At 32.4% G+C, this 27,656-nt stretch overlaps 1 protein-coding gene across 1 annotated transcript; it reads right to left on the bottom strand.

Moving 5' to 3' along the window:
- Positions 1–1,938: 1,938 nt before the first annotated feature.
- LOC111702516 (probable endo-1,3(4)-beta-glucanase ARB_01444) lies at positions 1,939–25,979 on the bottom strand. The gene is made up of 24 exons (XM_023474234.1): positions 25,930–25,979; positions 21,682–21,715; positions 20,988–21,029; positions 20,088–20,213; positions 18,976–19,064; positions 18,213–18,298; positions 16,965–17,049; positions 15,062–15,141; positions 14,761–14,886; positions 14,431–14,506; positions 13,985–14,118; positions 13,516–13,641; positions 13,119–13,182; positions 12,492–12,603; positions 11,058–11,149; positions 9,365–9,430; positions 8,586–8,686; positions 6,305–6,374; positions 5,168–5,245; positions 4,784–4,818; positions 4,573–4,642; positions 3,807–3,939; positions 2,775–2,901; positions 1,939–2,063 (listed from the first exon to the last, which is right to left on the bottom strand). Exons 2-24 carry the CDS (start codon positions 21,701–21,703, stop codon positions 1,994–1,996), a joined length of 2,010 nt encoding a protein of 669 aa, XP_023330002.1. The 5' UTR covers positions 21,704–21,715; positions 25,930–25,979; the 3' UTR covers positions 1,939–1,993.
- Between the last annotated feature and the right edge of the window lie 1,677 nt (positions 25,980–27,656).

The following is a 27,656-nucleotide window of genomic DNA, read 5'->3' as shown; positions in this document are numbered from 1 at the left end:
GTCATAGTTGAAATATCTTATGTCTACGATATTTGGAGTAGAAAAGTAGAGTGTGGAGCAAAGACTCAATTTTTTTTTGTAAAAACTATGCCAACCCTAAGCTAAAGAACTATGTCTACCCTAAGCTAAAGAACTATGTCTACCCTAAGCTAAAGAACTATGTCTACCCTAAGCTAAAGAACTATGTCTACTCTAAGCTAAAGAACTATGTCTACTCTAAGCTAAAGAACTATGCCAACCCTAAGCTAAAGAACTATGTCTACCCTAAGCTAAAGAACTATGTCTACCCTAAGCTAAAGAACTATGTCTACCCTAAGCTAAAGAACTATGTCTACCCTAAGCTAAAGAACTATGTCTACTCTAAGCTAAAGAACTATGTCTACTCTAAGCTAAAGAACTATGCCAACCCTAAGCTTACGAACTATGCCAACCCTAAGCTAAAGAACTATGCCAACCCTAAGCTAAAGAACTATGTCTACCCTAAGCTAAAGAACTATGTCTACCCTAAGCTAAAGAACTATGTCTACCCTAAGCTAAAGAACTATGTCTACCCTAAGCTAAAGAACTATGTCTACCCTAAGCTAAAGAACTATGTCTACTCTAAGCTAAAGAACTGTGTCTACCCTATTCTAAAGAACTATGCCAACCCTAAGCTTACGAACTATGCCAACCCTAAGCTTAAGAACTATGCCAGCCCTACGCTAAAGAACTATGTCTACCCTAAGCTAAAGAACTATGTCTACCATAAGCTAAAAATATCAGAACTATAAATGAAAATTAAGTTTATGTTGAACTAATAAATTTCGGTCAAAACGCAGGCATTTATATTATCCCAGGAAATCATATGCTCATTGTTCTCATTGTAAATGATATAAACCTTGTTGAAACAATTAGGAATCTCATCCACTGGACCATTTTAAAGTAATATATTATACTTTTTTTTAATTGAACGGACGGTCTTTTTTAAAACAAGTGTATTTGACTTTTCTTGTGCATTTAAGGAAAACATGAGAAATACAATTTTAATGTGCATATTTTATAGAAAAGATTTAGTATTTTAAATCTTGATTCCAAAATAAAGTTTAGATTTTCATGAACTTTCATGAATTACGTGGGTAATAAGGATCTTGTTTAGGTTTAAATGTATTTCACTAGGCTTTTAGCGTCCATCCTCTATTTCAATTGTCAACACTCTTTGTAAACATTGCATAACAATACCAAAAAAGTTTATCGGATTTTATAAAAAAAAAATTGGATTTTTTTTATTAATGGAAATCAATTGTTGTTGGAAGCAAATTATTGAAATTTTGATCATTCTAAACCTTCCCTGGGGTTACTTGAGGTCCCACACAAAATTTGGGCCCGATCGGTTCAGTCATGCTGACGTTTATTGGACACAAACAAACGGACAGACCAGCAAAGTATATATATACTGGGCTTCTAGGGCGCTTCGCGCCCATCTTCTATTTAAATCATGAACATGTTCTTTTTGTTTACATTTTAAAACAAAAAGAAAAAAATTTAAATTTTTTACAAAATTAAAAACCTTTAAAACAAATTTTTTTACAAATTTTTATCATTCATAAACCTTCCCTGTGGTCACATGATGTCCCACAAAAAATTTGGGCCGTATTGGTTCAGCCGTTTTGACGTTTACTGGATACAGACAGACAAGCCAAATTTATATATAGATATGTAATATTTTTGGTTAGTTATCAGAGACGATTTAAGTGTTGTTACATAGTTTTCCTTTAGAAAGGGACACCTTGTATCTTTTATGATTTTTTCTAATTAACTTTGGAAAACAAGAAAACCTATTCTTTGGTTCCAGAATATTGTTTTTACTATATGCTATTACAGTTACAGTTACGTTACGTTACGTGACGTTACGTTACGTTACGTTACGTTACATTACGTTACGTAAAAAAAGAAATTGCACAAAAGAATTAAGATTTTATTTCTTATTAATTAAAAATGCTAAAATGAACCAATTCTACTGCCAGGCACCTTCTCTAGTTGCAACCCAATGTAAAGCATTTGTCTTAGAGTTTCCATCATCAAACCTTTAACAAAATACAGGGTTAGTACCATTTGCTTTAGTTGCTTTGTTTTTGGGTCGTAGGAGTCGTAGAAGAGCAAATATTTTCTTGTTTATTCTAAACATTTGCTTTCTTGACACTATGCCAAACNGAATACCGAAGCGTCCATACAAATTCAGAAAGTTGCAACATTCGACTCGAATCTTAAGAAATCAATTCAATTCCAAACAAATCATTCAGATATATTACAACCTACAGAACAAAAAAGGCAGATCACATTTTGTAAATGCCAGTACTTGGAGAATCGTGTGGTTATTTTTCAAGAATCGTACATGTGAAAGTAGATTGACGACTGAAGGTCAAAAGTTAATTCTAAGTTCGAAGACGTTTTTAAGTCGTCTTGCTACTGTCATGTTTCATGAGACACCCTGTATGGAGATTTTGTTCAGATTGCGAAAGTTTTGATTTTATTTAATAAATTGAAATCTGAACGAAATTCTTAATATTTTCGGTAATATTGACAACACAAAAAGGCAGACCACATTTTGGAAATGGCAGGACCATGAGAATTGATTCATGTTTAAAGAATCATGAATCTAAACGTAGGCTGACGAAAGAATGTCGCAATAATGTCAAAGATCTATGACGACCTTTAAGTCGTCTTTCTACTTTCAAGTTTCGTGGGACACACTGCATGCTCTGCACTGGGTTCAAAGAAAAAAGATGGCGGCCTACCCAGTCAGAGAGTTGACCTCTGCCCACGCTGCTGCTGTATCAATCACCGCGTGTGCCATGTAGATAAATCCTTTCCAACCTTCGCCAGAACTAGATATAGCAGGAGACAGTACACTGTACTCTTCATCTAGATATAAATAAAGTTGATTGGGTTGTTCATTGATTGATTAATTTACTGATTAGTTTATTGGTTAGAGTGAACTAGAACTAGATATAGCAGGAGACAGTACACTATAGTCTTCATCTAGATACAAATATTATTGATTAATTGATTGACAAATTGATTGATTGATTGGTTGGTTAATTAACGCTATTTTTCCTTGGCTTTATTTCTCCATAGTTCTTTTACTGTTTAGTAATATTACTCCTTTATTCTATTAATCCTTAGTTCGATTAATCCTTAGTTATATTACTTCTTTATTTTATTAATCCTTAGTTATATTACTCCTTTATTTTATTAATCCTTAGTTATATCACTCCTTTATTCTATTTATCCTTAGTTATATCACTCCTTTATTCTATTAATCCTTAGTTATATTACTCCTTTATTCTATTTATCCTTAGTTATATTACTCCTTTATTCTATTAATCCTTAGTTATATCACTCCTTTATTCTATTAATCCTTAGTTATATCACTCCTTTATTCTATTAATCCATAGTTCTTTTAATCCTTAGTTCTATTACTCCATAGTTCTATTACTCCTTAGTTCGATTAATCCTTAGTTCTATTACTCCTTAGTTCTATTACTCCTTAGTTCGATTAATCCTTAGTTCTATTACTCCTTAGTTCTATTGCTCCTTAGTTCTATTACTCCTTAGCTCGATTACTCCTTAGTTCGATTAATCCTTAGTTCTATTACCGCTTTATTTAATTACTCCTTAGTTCTATTACCGCTTTATTTAATTACTCCTTAGTTCGATTAATCCTTAGTTCTATTACCGCTTTATTTAATTACTCCTTTATTCTATTGCTTGTTATAATGCTATTACTCTTGGTTCAGTTTAAGAAGATGAATAAGTGAATTACTTACTGATCCATTCCTTCCTGAGAACCTCCTCTGAGATGGGTGTAAAAGGAAGCATCTGGATACAGTGGATAAACTCTACATTAGCTCCAAACCAGGTCCCATAGTCGACCTTAGTACTCCAGACAATACCTACCACCTAGAATTCATATAGAGTCAGAACCAACACCTTGTGTAATGAACTCATAGAGAATAGAAGATATATTAGAGGGGAATTTACTAGAAAAAAGTGTAAAACGACCATTTTGTTGTACTGTTTCCATACTGCAAGTGTACTTTACATATTTTGGGCCCTGGAATATCAATTTATAGAAAATCTAAAATTATTGTTAAAAGAAAACCAAATTATGAAATAGGCTGGTTTCATAATTAACCAAAGATCATTTCACATGGACTGCCTTCCATTTTACAAACGATGATTTTCCGTTATAACTATAAATCAAATGATGTTTTTTATTCACCTAATTCATTATAAAGTTTATTTAACAGTTTAAAAAACTCGAAATTGAAATGAATAGTCTAGGGAACATACTGTACTAATGTACTCTACTGCATATAATTTGTGAACATTTACATGATTTGTACACTTTGAACTCCCTTTCAGGCTGAAAGGGACTAGAAAAATTCATACCGAGAGATTCTTTAAATTCACCTCTAATATATATTCTATTCTCTATGAATGAACTTCGTCTTTCATTTTTTCTTTAAGAATAAGTTAAAAATTACAGAATGATCCTCAATTTTCTTCAAGGGACTGTAAGCGTAATCTTACCTTGTTGCTTGCAAATGGTTCTGGATAGATAGAATCTGAACTTGTCATCTGCCAGTACTTATGCGTAGACCTAAATGAAGTAACAGTGCGTCAGTCTTATTCTAAAGGGGAACTGCGTCAAAATCTAAATTTATTTTTGTATATGGGTAAAAAATGTAAAACTTGTGAATCAGAATATTAATTCATAAAAGATACGGAATGGTTTTTTTACCTTATTTCTGTTGCCATCAGTAGGCGTCCAAGATCCTAAATTCATATTTTTAAATTATAAAGATGTTTTCTGATTTAACACAAATTATAGAAAATATAAATTTACTAGGAATAAGAATTGTAAGTTGATTTAATTATTAACGGAATGCTCGAATTCTGAACAAAATGAGAATTGATTGTTGCCATTTTTATGTCAATCCTTCATTCTGAAAATTCAAAAAATTAAAATTTTCTGAAAATTTACAAAGTTTGACATTTTTTTGCTGGGCTTTGCAGTAAAAATCTACAATTGTATAGGTTGTAATTTACTGTGTTCAGATATAAATCATCAGTTGGTAATCCAGGACGTTAATTGAAATAAAGTGAACAGTCCCTTTTTATTTACCTTGATACGTTGATCTCCAATACCTAATCCAAAAAGATAAACTCCATACCATCCATTCACTGACTCAGAGGTAGACTCCTAACAACAACATAAATAGGATACGGTATCTTAGAGTACTAAAATTTATAGATATTTAATTAAACCTTAGATTACTAACATCTAAAGATATTAAACTAAACCTTAGATTACTAACATGTAAAGTTATTAAACTAAACCTTAGATTACTAACTTGTAAAGATATTAAACTAAACCTTGGATTACTAACAATTAAAGATAGTGCAAGCAGAGCTGGGAATCTTAGAATGAATAACCTTTAATCCCGACTGCTTAATCCGAATACCCACTGTGGAAATTTTTAATTTTAGTCCTTAATCCACTCTTTTTCTCTCTCTTTGGATATCCGTATATTGTTTTCTCAATTGAAAGTTCAAAAATATAGTTCGTAAATTGTATTGACCAATGACAGTCTTAAAAATAATTTTTATTTAATGAAAGACCTCCGCAATTTCTAACAAATAAATAATTTGTTGTCGGCCATTTTGTAAATTAATCGGTGAAGAAAAATATGTGATAATACGTTTAAAATTCTTTTTAAACTAATTTCAACTAATGCATTATTAAATAAATGTGTTAGAAATTAAGTGAAGGCCCTTCCAGTCAAGAAAACGAACAAATCTGGCGGTCCTAGAATCAAATTTGTTGAATTAGATATTTAATCTGAGCTGAAAACTTTAGAATGGTGGATATCGGGATTAATGCTTAATCCACTCTTTTTCTTAATATCCAGATTAAATTTTGCTTGTTCTCCTCTCATTTTTAATCTCCAGATTAATTATCCGATCAGGATTAAGGATATCCCATTCTAAAGTTTTCAGCTCTGGAGACTAACATAATCTCGAGGTTATGTTAGTCTCGAGGTTAGCAAAAAGAGAGGATTAAGCATTAATCCTGATATCCACCATTCTAAAGTTCCCAGCTCTAATATGCTAACTTCGTGATTATTGAAATACAGGGTTAACATAAAGATGAAACTTTAAAAACGACCTGAAACTCTCAGATGTATAGTCTTTTGTGGACTATGTATAGATAGGATAGAGACACAGATATATAAGATAGATATACAGAAGAGCTCTGAACCTGATTATGTCCGTCTCCAAACTCTGTGATCCCACTGGCCCAGGAGTGTCCCATATACCAATCCTTGCACCTAGAGATAAAAAATAGATTAGACGAGTACACTCACAAGTTCGGTTCATTTAAACAACAGGGTGTCTTAATAAACATGAGAATTCAGTGACGAATTCGATATCGTCTTTTTAAATAATTCTTTGATTTAGTATAGCGATACCTATACTGAGAAAGCTGTAATCTTTAAGAGTTTCGTCTGCTATATTCACATTTTTTTGTTTATGTTTTGACTGCATATGGTTATTTTTAGTAAAACAAGATAATTGCAGTATACAAAAAGAGTAAACTTGTCCGTCTTCACTGTTCATCTTGCGGAGACATTATAGACACATCTTTACACATCTTTTACCCTTTTCATAAAAAAAACTCTAGCAGACATAATAATAATATGGCTTTTGAAATTAGGTATTACATTGCTAATTCATAACAAAGACGATATTTAATTCGTCACTGAATTCCCATGTTTTTTGGGACACCCTGTAAAAGACCAACTTTCATGCTGCTAAAACTAGTTTTACATAAAGACTATTCCTGGCAAAACCAAGTAAACCATCTTCTTCTAGAGAGATTAATTTGAGTAGGAAACTGATTAACAAGAGTTCAATACTTTTGATTATAATCTGTGCCCGCGCAGTAAGTCTGTTCCCCCCCCCCCCATTTAAGCCACCTTTTTTTGCATCTTTCTTTAATATCTCTTTCTGAATTTTTCAATTTTTCCCCGGTCTAACTTTAAATAACACCTGCAAAAATGTATATTACGTAATTAATGTTGTCTACCCCTTGCACATGTAAAAATTATGTACCAATGAAAAAATAAAAGGGATAATTTAAAGGGACTGTAAGCGTAATTTAACGTGACCCATAATGCAAAGATGACAATGCCCAATTTTCAAGGTATACCCTTGAAACCTTAATATCTGATAAGAAATTTGGAAGATACTGTCGTTTTTCTGACTCGGAAGGTGTTTAATTCTAATAACTTCTCCATTGCTTCGTACAGGGTGTCACAATAAACATGGGAATTGAGAGACGAATTGAAAGTCGTCTTTGATTTCTGATATTTAATGCATGGCAAAGAAAGTAAAAAAAACCTAGGCTGTATGCCTGACGAGTTTTTCATGAAGTGGTGTATCTTTCTTGTAACTTAAAAATTGACGAAGATATTAGTTATTAAGACAATTTTGATTTGTTAAATAAATCGAAATTTGTCTATTTCGCAATCCCCGTCAATTTTGAAAATACAAAAATGGTAGACCACATTTGAAAAATATCACAAAAAGGCGTTTTCGATATTAGATATTTAAGCTGGAATACTGTCGCATGTATAAGAAAAGAAATGCACAAAGCACTTTTTTAGAGAACCCGCAAATGATATTAAGCTTTTTAAAGAAGCAAAAACATGGATATCCAACTGATACTAGATCAGACAAGGCTTTTAAAAGTACTGTTGTAAATCATCTTTGCATGGAGGGTCACTCGAGAAATTACGCTTACTTATACTTTAAAGTTAAAAATTCGATTTTTCACACCCAAAACAGTAGCCCTTGGGCGTTATTTAAGATTACCCTGAAATTAAATTCCATTTCAAAGTTTGCGCCGGATCAAGTTATTTTTAAGTGGCTAAGTGCTATCTTAATAAAAAGGTATCAACCCTTTAGATTCAATTGAAATCAATTAAGCTCTAAATAAACTTAAACATTCTTAGACGCCATGTTTTGCAAACAGAACCTTATCCTACAGTTTAACCCAGAACTTCGGAATGTCGTCTTCTTAAACTACTATATGGAATTTGCTGCAGATATTTACTTTTTTAATTGAATAAATATATGGAGCTCTATAAAACTGTCCCCGTATATTATATGGCTATTTAAAATTATAAAATTACAAGTAGGCCTGATTTTCGGGAAAAATGTTTACAGTAAAATACCGATTAGTAAAGCCATGCGATTTTGCAATATTTCTCAACCCTTTTCAATGCAGCTGGATTTTTAGCGTCCCTGTTATTTAAAAAATAATCTATTTTGGTTGTTTGTGTTTATTACAAATGTATATTTGGCTTATTATCATATATATATTTTTAATGGTTTCTATATTCTATATATAGGATATCAGATAACCCTAATGGATGAAACATCTTCTTTATTATATGCGCATCAGCAACTTATTTTAAGTGACTGCGTTTTTGTTTTTCTGAACTTATTTCATGAAGTATAATAGTCCCGTTACTAACCTGGCAAGGGTATAATGCGGATCAGCTCCAGATGGATCTGCAATATCTCGAAGAATATGAAAAAGTGGAATTCGCCATTTCTCAGCCCATGCAGGATCAGCCTGCAGTATAATAAATTTGCAGTACAGTGTATTAGGTACAGTTACAGGTACAGGTACAGGTACAGGTACAGGTACAGGTACAGGTACAGGTACAGGTACAGGTACAGGTACAGGTACAGGTACAGGTACAGGTACAGGTGCAGAATAAAGGGTGTTACTACAAGTAGATTCAAGAACTTAAAGGGAATGTTAGCTTAATTTCAAGTGACCCTTCAATCCAAGTCCGATTTACAACGGTACCCTTAAAACCTTTAACTGATAAATAATTGAAAATAATAACTCATAAAAAAAATTATAAACATTAATATGTAATTCATATTTGATCAGACAAAGCTTTCAAGGGTACCTTTGTGAATATGACATTGCCCTCTTAGCATGGAGGAATAAGGTAGGGTTAGGGGTTGGGTGTAAATTGGTGCAATATCAAATGACTTCAGTGTTGTCATTCATATTCTGAATTGAATTGTAGAGTTAAGCATGACTTTTGTTAATATATCATTGAGAGCTAGAGCTGGAAGGGAGCTTTCAATAAACATACGGTTTGAGTTACAGCTATGTTACCCGTAATAACAACACTGGGTAGAAGTAGAAAATATCTATTTGAGGGATATGCCACTGTTATCATATTACTTTTCTTTTATAATTTCATAATTTTTCTTTTATAATTTAGATTTTTACCTTCGCAACAACACCAGCTGCGTACATGAAGTATCCGTAGTGAAAATGATGATCATTATACAACCCCTGAAATATTGAAATATTGTATATCATTATACAACCCTGAAATATTGTATATCATTATACAACCCCTGAAATATTGTATATCATCGTTTTGGGAGCATATACATTTTTTCACAAATTTAAAATTTGTAAAAGAAAATTCAGTATTTCATTTTTTCCCTAATATGGACAGATACTCAGGGGGTCAGTTTTGACTTTGTTCTTATGTTTGAAGTGACCATCTATTAAAAAAGTAACATAATATGAGGCATACCAAATTCCCAGCTCTACGTATGTACGTAGTACGTATGTACGTATGGGTGTATGTACGTATGTACGTACCCTTAAAACTTTATCTCATTAACAAAACAGAAGAAATCGTCGTTATTCTATCTTGAAAAAAGATAGATTTTCCACCTTGTCTCTGCTGAAAAATCCGCAGGTCGGTTTTAAAGAGAACCCAAAACACAAATGATCAATTTTTATATAGAGAATAAAGGATTTTATTTGATCAGATAAGGGTATCTTTTAATGGAGGCTCAGACGTTATTACGTGTACAGTTCCTTTAGGAATAATTTTTATTCCAAGATTTTATTTCCAAATGCCTGCACTGCACTGCTGTAGAGTTAAAAACTATTGCTGCAGTAATGTTTCAATTAACGTTTAAACTGTATAAAACCTTGTAAAAGTTAATTGCCTGCAAAAAGCCCTTTACTTTAAAGTTTTCAGATCTTTTTAAGAAGTATAACAAGGATTATGTTGTTTGTTGTTGAAAAATCTATTTCAACCTTGCCAAAGTCCAACTATATTTGTGAAGAACGTATTAGACTTGTCCAAAATCAAACAAACTTGTCCAAAATCCAACTATAATCGTCTAGAATCAGACTACATTTGTCTAGAATGTATCTAACTTGTTCAAAATCCAACTATACCAACTATCCAACTAGAATCCAACTACATTTGTCAAAGAATGTGTATAACTTGTCCAAACTAACTAACCTGTCCAAAATCTAACTTACCTGTCCAAAATCTAACTTACCTGTCCAAAATCTAACTAACTCATCCAAAATCTAACTTACCTGTCCAAAATCTAACTAACCTGTCCAAAAATCTAACTAACTTGTCCAAAGCTAACTAACCTGTCCCAAATTCTAACTAACCTGTCCAAAAGAATGTATCTATCTCACCTGTCCAAAATTCAACTACTTTTGTCTAGAATGTATCTAACCTGTCCAAACCCCAACTATACTGTCTAACATCTAAATGGAACTAGATTGTCCAAAATCATCTTGATCTGTCCTTGTCTAGCTAAACTTTTACTCAAATTAACTTGTCCACAACTGAACATAGCTTGTTCAAATCCAATTTAATTGTCCAAAAATTAACTAACTTGTCTAGAATCAAACTAAATTGTCCATCATTCAACAAACTTGTTCAAAATAAAATTCACTTGTTCAAAATTGAATTAACTTGTCCAAAATTGAACTAACTTGTCTGAAATCGAATTGATTTGTTCAAAATCGAACTAACCTGTCCAAAATCGAACTAATTTATCCAAAGTCAAACTAACTCATCCAAAATCGATTTAAATAGTCCAAAATCTAACTAACCTGTCCAAAATCGAACTAACTTGGTCACAATTGAACTTACCTGTCCAAAATCGGCACCCCCGTCATTCATTGCATTGATGGTTATAAGACCACCCCAGGTTTGATCATACGTGAAATGATCTGAATTTGTTCCTAAAAATATAAAAAATGAAAATGGAAATGTAAGAAAACATTGTTTAACAATCTACCAGACAGACTGAGCTTTTAAGATTTAAATGGCCATTTTTTAAGACAATATTGTTAACACAAATTCATAATATAAGGAAGACGATTTTACCGACTCAGATGCCGTTGACTATTCTCAAGACGTGTTTATCTATTTCCGCCATGAAGCACCCACATGTCACCCTCGCTCCTTCGTTCCCACCCTCACCCCTCTACACATCCCAGCCCGGCAGTCAGATTGAAACACTGGAGATGATCACAACTCCGTCTCAGGGAGCAACCCTGGCTCCTTCATGGTGATTGCAGATTGCAGATACCTAGCTATCAACAGACGATGCTTACATCCAGCTCAATATTGTTCCAAGAGTTCCAAAATTATCATGTGAACATTTAGACGCATTCCCTCATATTCGAAAATGATAAAACTGCGATCTCTCCCCCTCCTTATCCATGAAGCCTGGACTCAATATTGTTCCAAGAGTTCCAAAATTATCATGCGAACATTGAGACGCATTCCCTCATATTCAAAAGTGATAGAACTGCGATCTCTCCCCCTCCTTATCCAAAGCCTGGGGTGAGCGGAAACCTGTTGTTCCAGTTCCTGATGATCTGTACCACCATCATGAAGCTCTACAGTCTACAAATATGTTCCAACTGATGTTCGTCAATAGTTTTCTTTGTTCATTTTTAACCAACCAATTTTACTCAGTCTTATGCAAATATTTCAAAACTTTCATTTTTTAAAATAAATGTTAGAAATATCCATTACAGATATCTTTGTTTTATTATAGTGACTTTTAAAGTCAACAAATATATATGATGTTACATGAAATTACAACATAGTCCCAAGTATAATATTTTGTTTTAAATCATGTACTAATGTTGAGAGAGTTTTAGATTACAGTCTAACCTATAAGGAGAAGAAAAATCTGTGGTTGTATCGATATTTTGGAATAAAACAGAGCTCAATTATAGATCTGTAATTTAAGGATCCTTGGATTCTTTTCTGAGCTAATTAGGTCTACTTTTGAAGGTTATAACAGCATCCGAAAGCAAAAGTTTTCATCGATGACCCCCTCCGCCTTTATAGACATTGTAACTACTTCTTGATTTCATATTTAAACTTGGCCTCAAATGATGCCCATCATTATCTATATTACTGAAGTTGGAACTGAATGTAAATTATTTGAAAACTTCAAACCAGATTTTTCTTTTTCCAAAAAATTAGCTGTTCCGGAAAAATCAAATCAATACCAAACCGGTTGCTTCCTGCCCCTCGCCCCCTGCCCCTAGACTATTCAACTCCTACCTGCTAGCCAGGGTTCCATGGCCTTCTTAATATTCTCTCGATAGGTGGCTGCCAACTCAGTTTCTCCCAGTTCATCAGCAATCAAGGCAAGACGGGCAAGGGTTCCCATTTCCTAGAATCGAAATTTTTTTCTTTTTTTTACTAGCAAAAGTACTGACGATGCTAAGACTGATCATTCTTGAGTTTGTCAAGTTGCCTCAAAAACGGTCTTGTTGCCTTTTTTCACTCTTTATGATCTTAGTTAAATATATCTAATTTTGTTGCAATTTGGCTGGATGAAACAGTTGTTTTGATAAAAATTTTATAATAATTTGCGGCATTCTACGCAAAAAAAGGCTACTGCAGACAGATGCTTTTGTAGAACATCGTTTTGGGAGCATATACATTTTTTCACAAATTTAAAATTTGTAAAAGAAAATTCAGTATTTCATTTTTTCCCTAATATGGACAGATACTCAAAAAATATACTTAAAACAAATATTTTGAAAAGACAAGGATTTTGAGGTGGCTTGGGCAAGAAAATAAGGAGAATGTGGCTTGGATTAGGAATTGTTGTGGTTGGTCTTCCTTCCCTCGCCAGATACCACATATATACATAAATACATATTTCGACTAAAGATACCATACCTTTCCCCCAAAGTATGGATCCCCAGCAACAACTTGAATTCCGATATCTGCTTTCAAAGCATCTCTGAAATTGTAAAGTTTTAAATTTAAAGGAATTGTCAGTGTAATTTTAAAAGATTCACAACAGCACTAAGCAGTTTTGACCGAGATAGCCTTGTTTTCATATTTTAAAATTAAAAATTTTCGTTTCTTCACGTAAGTGTTTAGTGGATTTATGCGCTAGAAACAAAAAAGAACGAGAATTTAAGCTAAACTCATTCTCTCTTTACAATTGCCAATCTCCCATTTCATAATCTAATCCAAAATGTTAACCAAGTGAGGACAACTAATCTGCAGAAACCAGGAGATAACAGGTTTAGTTTATTCTGTTCATTCAAAAGTTCCCAATTGAGTTTACCTAACAGCATCCAGATATTTAGGTGCAACTCCTCTTGGTGCATCCCACTGTATAGATGTTAATCTTTCAGTCATTTTCCACACAGAGCCTATTATTCCAGTCATATCTCCCTTGATGGTATTGTACCTAAAATCAGAATTATGAAGAACACTAATCATAATTTACTAAAGAACTTTGGAGATAAAATTTAAAGCAAACACTCTCTTCATTGTAAAAAAATATAATTATTCCAAATAGTTAATACAGTGGGAAAACAGAGGAAACAAAAACAACTCTGTATATAGTGCAGAAAAGATGTGCAGACATGACATCACTATAGTCCACTTCAACGCAATTAATGGTGAAGAACTCATAGCTAGTGAACTCTGGCATTCCCAACGATGCATTTACTTACCACAAGCAACGGACAACAGCTTTAATAATATGATTACCTACCCTATTCTAGTACCAACAGTGACTAATTCTTGACCTGATTCCACCAGTTTGAGGTGATTGTAGGATATCCATATGATGAGGCAGAGCCATGATGAGAGGTTCTCCGGATCCTTCCAGTTTCCAGGTAAATGTGATAGTTGCAGTATCTCCAGCAGATTCAGCTGTCACCTGGGAAACAGTGTTAGAACCTTCAGTTTCATCATTAGCATTATCACTTTAATGTGGGAAAATGAAATGTTTGAAAAGCTTAATAATTTGGCTTACACCGAAACTGAGTTTAAATACTTTAAAACTGAAACAGGTAGCTACTGTGTAGCCACACTGTATTATATATTATGAAGATCTGCTTTTAAACTAAATCATTGACTCTAAATAAAGATGCTAAATTACCACTCCTCCAACAGGTACAGACACTGAATAAAGATGCTAAATTACTTTTCCCCCAACGTATGCAGACCTAGAATAAAGATGCTAAATTACCTCTCCTCCAATGGGTATAGACCCGGCATGAGCATCTAGGTCAGCAGAGTTCTCTCCTGGGGGAACACAAGCAACTCTAAACAGAGGGTTATTATTATAGGGTTTGAGTGATTTTTTTAGAGTCATTTAAATTTGATTTATTTTTATGTTCTTTTAAGCCTTCTACGTTCACAAATTTTGTGTTTCTTTTTAATTTTATTTGGCTTTCATATTGAAATTTTTCAAGAATTAAAGATTTATATCAAAACAGAAAGGTCAAGCTTTTTGTTCAGATCTGCTATGCCATGATCTAGAATCTTTCTGCAATGAGACATAATTGTTGACACTTACCGGAGAGTTCCAGTAAATGGTCCAGATGCTGAAAGGCTGTCACTGTTGACGTAAAAGCTAACATCTGAACTTGTATATACCATCCAGTGCTGGCCGTTATTCAAATCAACATCAAACTTGTTCCCACTAAGAAATCATTATTGTAAAATGTGTTTACTGCACTTGTGACAAAAAATTGTAAAAGGAAAACTTTTAAGTAATTTTATGTGTATTTAATGTTGTTCTAAAGTAAACAAATTTAACACTTGACTAAAAATTTTATGAATTTTCATTTTTATTAAATGAACAGAATTATACTTACGTGATCTGGCTTCCAACTGCCTCACCATTCACGCTGATAACAGCATGTGTACTTGCCAGAATAGGAGTTTTACCAGAATACTTCAAATAAGAAAAAATTAGAATATGTAATGTTTCTTTAAGAGTCTACAAGATAAAGTTTTAATGGACTCTCCATTTCTTTAGTGGCATTCTTAATACATAGTAGTACCATTTAAACTGTTATCTAATCATCGATGGGAGAAACCAATCACAGCTGATTCAAACATATTTTTTTCTTTGACTTCCAGAAAATGTCTTTTGTTTATATATGTATTTAAAAATATATATTTATTCGCAAAATGCGCGGTTTTGCAGATGAGATGCGGACAGCTCTGTAATCCTGGATTAGTAAAATGTTTAAAGAGGAACTACTATCAATCGTATTGATATATGCCTTACTTTAATATTTCTCTATATGTGTACATTTATCCACACACAAGTTATTTAACTCTATCCTCTCTACTGAACGAACTGAACCCTGGTAGGTCTTAGTATGTATTTATCGACACACAAAGTTATCAAACACTATCCCTTCTCCCAAACACTGGTTAGATCTAAGTGTTTATCTATCCACACACAAAGCTATCAATCTCTATCCTCTCTACTGAGCAATGGTAGTTCCAAATAGATTATCAAGTATAATGGGTGGCAACAGAGAAATGGACCAATCATACACGACGTCACAAGTGTCAAATAGAACAAGGAAAACGAAATTCTCTCACATTAGTTGACATGTTTTCCAAGATTAAATGATAAAGTGTAAAAACAGAAACTAAAGAAAACATAAAATTGCACTTATTTTACTGGAATATAAGCACTTTATTCTAAAATTATCACTATTTATACTAACTTTGTCGGACACATAAAACTGTTGACACTTGTGACGTAAGAATACAGCTGTACTCAGAGTGTACAAATTCTACGTTGCCATCTATTGTACTATACTCTATTCGAGTAGTTCTAACCGTCCGTAAACAGAGTCTATATTCAACTAATTATATTTTGGTATAAAGGTACAGGTAAAGATTAAACTAACCGATAACACGGTTGCAGGTGACTATAATAAAACATATATATGTATGTTCAGGTTTCAAAGATAAGGGCGTTGTTACTATATCTATTACATGCCATTCTACAAATGGAGGGTCACTTAGAACATCATGTACTGCGAACAGTCCCTTTAAAACAACGTGTTTAGTGAACAGTTCCTTTAAAACAATGTGTACTGTGTAAATCCCATTAAAACAACGTGTTCAGTGAACAGTCCCTTTAAAACAATGTGTACTGTGTACAGTCCCTTTAAAACAACGTGTACTGTGTACAGTCCCTTTAAAACAACGTGTACTGTGTACAATCCCTTTAAAACAACGTGTACAGTGTAATGTCCCTTTAAAACAACGCGTACAGTGTGCACTCCCTTTAAAACAACGTGTACTGTGTACAGTCCCTTTAAAACAACGTGTACAGTGTACAGTCCCTTTAAAACAACGTGTACAGTGTACAGTCCCTTTAAAACAACGTGTATAGTGTACAGTCCCTTTAAAACAACGTGTACTGTGTACAGTCCCTTTAAAACAACGTGTACTGTGTACAGTCCCCTTAAAACAGCGTGTACAGTGTACAGTCCCTTTAAAACAACGGGTATAGTGTACAGTCCATTTAAAACAACGTGTATAGTGTACAGTCCCTTTAAAACAACGTGTACAGTGTACAGTCCCTTTAAAACAACGTATATAGTGTACAGTCCCTTTAAAACAACGTGTACAGTGTACAATCCCTTTAAAACAACGTGTATAGTGTACAGTCCCTTTAAAACAACGTGTACAGTGTACAGTCCCTTTAAAAAGATAGCTTTTCTGAAATTAAATAGAAATTTTCCTTACCTTTGCTGTAATATATGGAGATCCTCGGACAAATGGGAATTCAACTTTGTCATAGGCCATTGTTACAGACAGGGGATCCCATGCACTTAACATATATATTTGAAACTACAGTGGTCTCCAGAAAACTGTGGAATGAAATTATACCAGTTTTCATGTTAATTCTAATTTTCACAGTTAACACTTTAACCCAAGTAGGAACTTTCCAAATCTACAATAATCTATAAGAGGCAAAGAAATTATATATTTATAATCTTCATAATCCCTTTAACTGCATCCTGATGGCGTAGACCTTTGCTAATTCATATTTAAATTAAATTGATCAACAGAATTAAAAAATTTGAAATACATAAGACATATTTCCTGTTTCAGTCTCAAATGACACATTTAATAAAATTTGAAAATGCCATTTGGGAAGTTTACTTTAAGAAAATACACCAAATAAATCATCATCTTCTAGTGAGAGTATGCAAGAGTTCATATAAAAAAATTTACTTTTATTTTGCTTAATTTATAGTAATAGTTTCTGAGAAAAATGTTAAATCTTTCCAAATAAATTTCCTTTGGATTGATTTAAGGAAACTTTATTTAGTCTAGAGTAAACAAACTCAGCAATTCCTTATCTAACATTTCTTAGATTAAAGTCCCACAGCCGGAGGAGGTGGGATCTTTTAAATGGAGTTTAGCTCAAGCTGAAACTTTTAAATGTTCAACTGTCGCCTGATTAGATTCTCTCTCATTGGTAAAGCCTTCAGACTGAAAACCAATCAGAAATCGGATATTTTTTTTCGAAATTGAATTAAACTTTCTGAGACATGGAATTAAATTAAATACATTTTAACTAATTTAAATCAATTCTGTCGGATTAAAGTTTCATACACTTAGCCCCAAAATTTTGAAAAAAAAATAAAATGCTAGTAAAGCTAAGCTAGGAGAAAAATATTTCAACTTTAACAACCACTTTACTTGATTTGATGGGAACTTTCTTACTTTGATAATTAAGAAATTAGATCTTTAATAGCGAATTCACGAAAGAACGGGGCTAGTAATTAACTCAACCTTCTTCAAGGAACTGTAAGTGAGCCTCATGTATCTGAAGAGTGGCAAATACGATATTTTAGAAAAATTGATCAGATAAAGGTTTAAAGGGTACCTTTGTGAATCGGTATTCCTCTCTTTTAAATAGAAAATTCCATGTAATAAAAAGTATTGGAAATGAGATTTGAAAAATGGTAAAAAAAACTAAATTACCTCAAGACTCTGGATCCCATCCCTTCCATTGCAGTAATGATAATATTTGGTACAAATGCCATGAAAATGTATTTTGCCTCAACAACCTCAGAAATAAAATTTATTTTAAAAACAATCTTGAATCTAAACCAAGGGGTATGGAATACATTGGAAAAAGTGTCGACCCGTTCCGCCTCACCATGTGATCATACTTGCTTTGCATGAAATCTCTTAATACAATTAAAAACATCCACGTAGTTGGCAACACAAAAGATGGTCTTATTTTATAGTAAAGTAAAAAGCAACATTTAAGAAAACGAATTCCGATCCCGGTCTTTTCCAGTTGGGATTCCATAATCCTTGAGCTAAACTTTAAACTAAATATTAACTATTAAAGCATATTTAGCATTTTCCTCCAACCTTAGCGCTCGACCCAGAAATCTTTTTAATCCCATCTTTGCTCATCCAATGCAAGCCCAATAATTTATCCAACATGATTGATGTGGATGTTCTGTATGTGATAATTTATCCAACATGATTGATGTGGATGTTCTGTATGTGATAATTTATCAAACATGATTGATGTGGATGTCCTGTATGTGATAATTTATCCAACATGATTGATGTGGATGTACTGAATGTGATAAAATTACAACATATGTCAAAATTGTAGGGTATGGCGATGAATTGTAGGGTGTGGCGATGACTTGCTTTCCACGAGAGTGACACGACACGTTATGTAAATATAAAGAATAATATTCATTTTTCATAAACATAATTTTACCTTGTTCGAGAATGATACATGAACACCATCATCAAGAGTTTTTACTTGATAAGGCATAGGATTTGCTAAGTTTTCACCAGATCCAAATACTAAACAATCACGATAAAGAATCTTATTAATTATTTTTGGCAAATTTTCGTAGATTTGTGCATTGGTATAAATTGGGTTTACTAAGATGGACAAGTATGAACCGTGAACGGAATATATAGTTGTAACTAGCTAACTAGCTACAACTAGTTCAAAACTTTTCATGCATGGCCTCTCATCAGATAAAATTTAACATCCATCTTGTTCAACTGGATCTCGTTGATACAAGGTATTTGAACCAGCCGCAACAATGCCTACTACCTACATCTTCTTCGCAATTCTGTTCTATGTTTCAGGGTTATCAATAAAAAAATATCCAAAGGTTTAGGTCTAAAGGAATTGAGTCTTTGCCACAAATTCTGATTTTCTAATCACTATATCTTTGGAACCAAATGTTGCAGACCTTAGATATTTCAAACTGTGAATTCTGTTAGATCAAATAATCTGAGTTTGAAATATCAAAGGTTTACAACATCGGGTTCTAAAGATATTGATGTTTAAATATTTGATTTTGTTCCAAAGACTCAATTCCTTTATAACTGGATAGACGCTATTTTTTAAGCATTTAAAATGGCAATGGACGGTCAAACGACTTGTTGGTGAATCAAATTATCAAAAACAGTAAATCACTTTTTTTATTAACTAAGCTATAGATCTAAAATCTACTTATTTCAAAAGCTCTTGAAACATGATTGTAATAATATGTATCACATTTTAATACTTGTCAAAAGTAAAATTTAGTATTTTTCAACATTTTTCTGACTTTTTAAACTTTTTTGTAAGGCCTCCCTTGCACCGTAATCATTAAAGTTAGAGGTCTGGTTTTTATTAGCTTCCTTCAAAAGTTCGACTAGGAACATACATGTATTACACTCGAAGGAAAAAAAACCTTTCTTAATCTATATTAGACAAAAAGAGCTCAATCAGAAGGGTTTAAAACCGGAGTTATGATTGAAAAATCTTATGTTCAATTTACTTTAAGGTTTACGTGAGATCGGTCCGTTTTTTAGTCTGACTTGTTATACCTAGGTTGGTCCACCAGGCATTGGTAGGATAAGGACGCTGACCAGCAGCTCCCCATCTTTCATCAGGCTGAACATTGTGGTCAAGCTTCTCAAACGGAGGCTCGTCAGTCGCCAGAGGACTGCCACCTAGTCAAAAAAAAAGTTGAACAAAAAAATTGAAATTTTTGAAATTTTCTTTTGCCTTTTTTTATAATAGCATATTAGATTCACAACGGTACTCTAAAAACCTTTGGTCTGATAATGGATACATGAGGCAGATCTAGTTTTACTAGATGTAAATTGATTATATATTAAAGATATCTCATGATCAGACAAAAGGTTGTAATTCGGTTATACCAACTTAGAAATATCGGATCTCGTGAAATTAAATCTTCACTACCTTTAATGCGATTATGCATAGATTGAAAACAATACAGATAGAACACTAGATGTTGTATTTTCGAGATTTAGGGGGTTTTCATTCACAATAACCCTGAGGCAGAGGCTCAAATGAGTTATGCGCATGCTGTCTCTCTCTGTATTGTAATTCTGACTCAGGGTTTTTGTAAACGAATAAACCCTAAATCTTGAAAAGACGGCATCTAGTGTTCTATCTGTAGTATTATTAATCTATGCGATTATATCAATATAATGAAGACAACGTTTTATTTAAGCTTTAATTATTAATAAGCTTTTTTCGAACTAAAAGTTTACAAGTAATTAAAGAGAAGTTTTTTTAATTGACATATTCTCTTGACTTCTATGTTTTTGCGTATCCATGCTTTTTAAAAACTTATATTATAAATCGAAATTGAAATCGAAAGTCGTCTTCATTATATGGATATAATCGCATACCACCGTAGGAATGTAAAATCACAATATTTTGTAGCTTTTGTTAATTTGATTAATGTGCTTGCTTACCAAGTATATTTACACCATAGACAGGACCCAACAGGAGCAATCCTGGGGTTTAGAATAATATAGATTTAACATTTTTACGTTGAAGCTATTTTTATGGGGGGGGGGGCATTATTCGAGATTTTAAAAGTAAAAACACAAAAAGTGATGACCAGCGTTTTGGCTGGATTTGCACGAGGGTTGAACTCAGAGCCAATGAAAATATTGTTAGCTAATATCTTGCAGGGTTATCTATAAAGGATGAGACTTTAAAGAAAGACGACCTGAAAGTTTAAACTTACCTAAAAGTTGATTTTGGACAATAATACTAAAATAAGTTTTGAACTTTATATGAAACGGGTTGGAAAAGATGAAACGGGGTTCAGCAGGATACTGGGAATTGAAGAAAAAGACAGAATGAATTCCGAGCAGTCGTCTCTGAAGTCTTATCCTTTGTGGGTAGCCCTGTATGTTATAAAGTCCATATATAAATTTACAGGGTGTTTCTTTACAACCGATATCAAAAATATCAGTTGTAGAGAAACACCCTGTATAGTTGAAATCAAAATAAACTTCTTAGAGTTTGGTTTTAATTCTTTTGCTTGAATTATAGGCTTATAGCTGGGGACATCATTGAAATTAATTGCTACAGAAATATGAATACTTTATAATTTTCAAATTCTGGAGATTAATTCCAAAAAGTTTTATCTATATTTTCCTAATCCAAGAGAGGGAAGCATGGCTGATGCAGACTGAATTAATTCAAAGATAAGATGTTTATATATTAAATAATTTCATAATCACTTATTTGTGCAAATAAACTTTTGTCTTTAATGGCAATCTTTTCAATCACCGTGATACAGTACAAATGCTAATTTTTCAAGTTCAATAAATGTCTTATTTTACTTTTTCAGCAATAATAAAAAATTAAAGACGATAGATAATCAAGTCTGGCATTATTATTCAAATTGCGCAAAATTTTCATATAAATTCTAATTTTCTTTTTTTTTCTTTATACCCTTACATTTTACAAAGATGCAGTAGAATACGGACTTAAACTTCAAGACACGACATGACCCAGTGTTACAGTCTTTATTTTTCCCAGTGTACAAACTTAACCCTAATCAAGGTTGAGGATTTTGAATATACATAAACTTTAATGGTATACGTTAGCATTATACATCCAGTTTTTACTCTACAGTTATGTTTTTAAATAGTTCAATCAACTTGAAACACAGCAGTTGTCCAGTGTTCAGAGACCCATTTCACTTAATAAGTTGGTTTTTAAGCACTTGATTAAGCTATTTGCTAAATACAACATCAAAAACACAAGAGATAGTAAACAAATCGTCTTCATGTTCCTTACTTTTATGGATCTCACTGTATAGGTCTGTAGCTCAAATAACCAAAAAATATTATACAGTCCGACCTTTCGACTGTCAATCATGTACCCTTCACAATATATTAAACAATTATTTCAGTTCATATTAGTATCTCGAGCGAGAAACACCTAGTGAACTAGCTCCGGCTTTGTAGTGATAGTGTGTACACTGTACTGCAAATCTCAGCAAATTAAGTAAGTACACTAGTACTTATAAACAATCCCCTCATATAAAACCTTATTATTCTTCTCTTTTTTCCCTTTTCCTTCCTTATTTTCTTCTCTTTATTGACGGGAAAGTATGGCGGGGAAGCATGGTAACAAAAAAAAAGATGGCAAATAAGGGGATTATTATTAATTATAAATTATGTTCGGTAAAATAGTTGAAGCTCCAAATATCAAAATTAAAAGTATTTTATACAATTTTTCAAACATATCGCTTTCATACACAATACTTTTCTTTATTTCAGAAACCATGATGTAGGTTTTACCTTGGATTACATGGATTTATAACTTTTAAAGTTTCCCCCAAACTTTTCATTATAAAAGAACAAGGGAAACTATTTCGACGTATATTGATAATCAAAAAAAAATCTTATAGACAAAAGAATTTCTTTGTACTAATACACAGTGGTAGGCAAATATATCAAAATAATGAAGACGACTTCCGACTTAAATTTAGATTCATTTGAAGCTGTTAAACAGCATCAATACACCGAACCATAATAGCCAAGAAAAGCTCTCAATTAAAAAAGCTTGTTTTTGATTACTTGTAAACAATTGTAAATCTAAAAAGCTTGTTTGCAATCAAAACTTTAAAAAAAACGTTTTCATTTTATTGATATAGTCCGCTACCACTGTAGTTTCTTTGTATCTGTTTAGTAGTAGAAACTTTAAAGTCGAGTAACATCGAAAAAACTGGGATTGCCTTTTTGGATTTCCAGTCTTTGTAAGGAATTTTGCAAAAGTGTTTGGGCAAGCCTAATCTATATTTGTGGCTTGTCTGTGATTGAATTCAAACATCAAAACGGCTGGACCGAGCAGGCCCACATTTTTGGTAAAGTTCTTCACACCTCACATGATACTTGAGAAGTTAAAAAATGGTAAACTGAACAAATTTAGATTTTTTTTAAAAACAATTTTTAGGAAAATCCGAAACATTTTTAGTTTACGAAGACATAATGGTGCAACATTAAAGAGCAACATTATTAAGGCTACTAAAAGCCCAAGTTTATAAGTTTTTGTTAATTTTAAACATATATAACATATAACGAAGAAAGACCCTGTGTCGGTTTGGTTCGGAAATACACAATGTTACCAAATATGTTTTCTAGAAAAACTGACAAAGAAGTTAGAATATGCTGTAGAAAGGACATGACATCTGAATCTTAACTACAGAAATTTACATCACATAATGGATTGCGTAACGAGAGGTGATCTATATATATATATTTGTGCTTATCTGTTTGTAAATCCAATAAACGTAAACACGGCTAAACCAATCAGCCCCAACATTTTTGGCGGCAAATCACTTGACCCCAGAGAGGATAAAAGTTGAAAAGATTTCAATATTTATCTTTTATAAAAATGCGCCTATTTAAACCGAAAATCCCGCGAAGCGCCTTAAAAGTTTACATTTATTTAGTTTTGAATATTTCATTTAATTAATTAAAAAAAAAATATCGATTTATCAATCAGTCGTAATGCCGTGTTTTTGTTATTTTGAATACAGTACATTTGCTGACCTGTCTATAGTATATTATAATATCTTTGAGTACGGCCCTTTCTGTTTAGCTTCTATATTTAGACTTGATAAAAAATCCAATAACTATTGAAATATAGACACATCGAATTTTTCTAAATAAAGTATACTTGATAAAAAATCCAATAACTATTAAAATAAAGACACATCGAATGTTTCTATATTGAGTATGTTTAAAAAGGAAAATTCTGGCAATACAATTTGTTGAAAAATTCAGTGTTTTCCACAAAACATGAAAAGGAATTGAGTCTTTCACACAAACTCTGATTTTCTAATCTCTATATCTTTGTCTATGTCGTAGACCTTAAATATTTCAAACTATAAATTCTATTAAATCAAATAATCTAAGATTGAAATATCAATCTTAAAAATGAAACAGGTTAAAGATAACATTTAAAATATAACTTATACCCCCTTTCATTTTTCCTTTACAGTCTCTTTAAATCTATAAATGTTATTTAAATTTAGTTTCAAACGTATGTTTTTGTTGTAAAAGGTAAAATATTTTTATTTCAGCCGATCATTCATAAACTTTCCAGGGGTCAAAGAAAGTACAGCCCTAAAAACGTTTATTTATAAACATTTTCCTTTTTCTTAAGTTTTGGCTTTTTTGTGATTCACTCGAATGGACAGAATTGTGAACTATTCATGTTCAGTGGTTTGAAATAATCTGTAAAGGAAAAGCAAGCTTCAGAAAATTATCTGTAAATGGGGACATGATGAGAAAAAGTTTCTTTTATCGTAAACTGAAATAAGATTTTCTAAAATAAATTGCAAATGTTATATTGTTTGTTTTAAAGAATACAAATTTTAAATTACACTTGCACGCCCTTTTGTGTGAATTGAGCGAGTAATCTGTAACAAACAATATAATAAAGCATTTTCTTAAAAACTTGCATCTTTTTTATAAGTTATTATGGAAATAATAATATAAAGAAGAATACATAAAAGGACATTGGCAACTAGACAGCTAGGAGGATCGAGAAAATAAAATTCAGGCGACATTACAGACGGGACTTTGTGACCTCGTAGCTTCTATAGTTTTGAGAATAGAATTATGTATCAGAAATAAATGAAGTCTTTGCCAAAAACTCAAATTTTTTATTCCCTATATCTTTGTAATATGATGGTGTAAACTTTTGATATTTCAAACTTAGATTTTTTTAAGTAACATAATTCATGGTTTAAAATATCTAAGGTCTACGATATTCCTTCAAATAATGAGTTATGATTGAAATGATAAAAGGTTTCAGTCTTAAATTCAATTTTACTTTGACTTGATAACTGTCTTCATATGTAAAAGCGACTGTATCGAATTTACTGTTGGAACTTATTACCGAAGGACATTATTTTTTGGAAACTCCTGCATAAGAATACTGTCTCTTTGAAAATATATCTCATGTGTATCATGCAAATCTGCCCCTGTAGTCAAAGTAAATTCAACCTATATGAAGCATAAAGTCTGACCGCGTCAACCTTGTTGCACCGGCTAGTCCTGTCCATAAAGCTAGGTACAGTACAAACTGGGACCGGAAAGGTTAACCCGACTCGGAAATTCAAATGTATACGGCTGCCCGTGGTATAGAAAGTATATAAAATGAAATCTTTAAACTTGCCAAAAACATGAAAAATCAGGAAAAGAGCAACCTGCCAAATGTGTTTTATTATCTTCTAAAGGGGTGCAACAAATCTTCCTGTTCTAAAACTGATTTTATAGAAACGAATTCTAAAATATCATCCGTTAACGCGTTACTAAAATTTCAATCGTTAGCGAATGGTAACTTTAGTTATAAAACAAACCACTGCACGAAATTTTGTTTAACCTTATATTTTTGTCTGTTGGTCTCGACTGTTAATTCTCCATTGCAATTGGCTATCTGAAAAAAAACAAGGTGCCAACTATTTTATGCTTAGTTTAACATATTCATCTATAAGTACAACTTTGTTCCTTATTTTCATTCATTCCGTCCCCCCACCTTTCAAACCTTTAGTTTCTATTTATCTCTCCGCCCCCCACTTGAAAACCTTCAGTTTCTATTTATCTCTCCGCCCCCCCTCTTCAAACCCTTTAGTTTCTATTTATCCCTAGAGAGTATAAGATGAGCTAGAGTGTTGAAAATTTGAATTCTTTTCTTGGTGAATATTGAATCAAGATTTCCCCGGGAAATTAAGATGGAAAATTTCACTTCAAACTCGGGATTAGTTTTCAAACTTTAGTAAAGAGATAAACTTATTGTCTTTTTAATTTATATGTTTCAAGCCATCCTCCTTTCCAATATATCTAGGTTTATTTTGCCTTGCTTTTCTCCCAAAAATATCTCAAATTCTTATTTTTTAATCACTACATATTGGTAATATGAACGTTGTACGCATTTGATATTTAAAAATTTGACTCTTGGTCACGCATAATTGTCGCTTGTAGTGAGTTTAAATTCAACCAGATGCAGCCTTAAAGGGACTGTAAAGGAAAAATGAAAGGTGGTATAGGCTGAAAGCTAATTACTTTAGCTCTTGATCGCGACCCATAAAAGTTATATCTGATGTTTCTGTCTCGAGAAATTGATATAAAACTGAAATTCTAATTTTATTTTCTAAATTTTCGAAAAATGTAATTTTGCAATTTTGTGTTTTAGTATATATTCGAATATTTTCAGATGTTTACTATTTTTTTTTGTTCCTGAGTTGTGTTAAGTAAAGAATTCTGGATTATATTATCATTTATATAAGATACACTGTACCCTTGACAGGATACATACACTCCAATCCTATTCTAATCTATAGAGATATACAAACAAATATACAAATAAAAAGATAAACAGATAAACAGATTAACAATACAGATTTAATATATAAACATATTAACCAGATAAACAGATAAACAGAAAAACACATAAAACAGATAAAAAGAGAAATAGATAAACAGAAAACAGATGAAGTGATAAACAGATAAAAAAATAAAACAGATAAACAGATAAACGTATGAACAGATAAACGGATAAACTGATAAACAAATAAACATGTAAACAGATAAACCCGATAAAACCGATAAAACAGATAAACAGATAAACAGATAAACAGATAAACGGATAAACTGATAAACAAATAAACATGTGAACAGATAAACCCGATAAAACCTATAAAACAGATAAACAGATAAACAGATAAACAGAAATACAGATTTACCAGATAAACAGATTTACCAGATAAACATATTTTCCAGATAAACAGATTAACCAGATAAACAGATTTACAGAATCACCAGATTTTTAGAAAAAACCGATTTTATTTTGTAACAAATCGGTCTGGGTTAATTTTATAGTGAAGTTTATTTGATAAGTTGTGGGGTGCATATCAAGTTAAATATTGATCAGATGGTAGGCGGGGCATTGGCACAGAGAGGGAAGAAAGAGGATAGAAGTTGGATTCTATCGAGGGGGTTGTGTCAGACTGGAGATTTTAACGCTCCTTCCAACCTTCTCTCTTCTTCCAGCCCGGTACGAGTCTAGATATCGTACTTTTAGCTCCGGGTTATACTTAGAACTGCTAGATG

This window comes from Eurytemora carolleeae, unplaced genomic scaffold, assembly GCF_000591075.1.
Source record: "Eurytemora carolleeae unplaced genomic scaffold, Eaff_2.0 scaffold117, whole genome shotgun sequence".
Classification (NCBI taxonomy): Eukaryota; Metazoa; Arthropoda; class Copepoda; order Calanoida; family Temoridae; genus Eurytemora; species Eurytemora carolleeae.
The sequence above is the reverse complement of the archived record's forward strand: the minus strand, read 5'-3'. Positions and strand labels throughout refer to the sequence as shown.

Bases quoted from the DNA above. Each gene is read 5' to 3' on its own strand.
- LOC111702516 (XM_023474234.1), bottom strand. From the start codon at position 21,703: ATGCTTCCCTCTCTTGGATTAG. The intron at 21,030-21,681 runs GAAAATATAGAT...TCTAAACCCCAG, and splicing joins GCTTCCCTCTCTTGGATTAG to GATTGCTCCTGTTGGGTCCT. The intron at 20,214-20,987 runs GTAAGCAAGCAC...TTTTTTGACTAG, and splicing joins CTATGGTGTAAATATACTTG to GTGGCAGTCCTCTGGCGACT.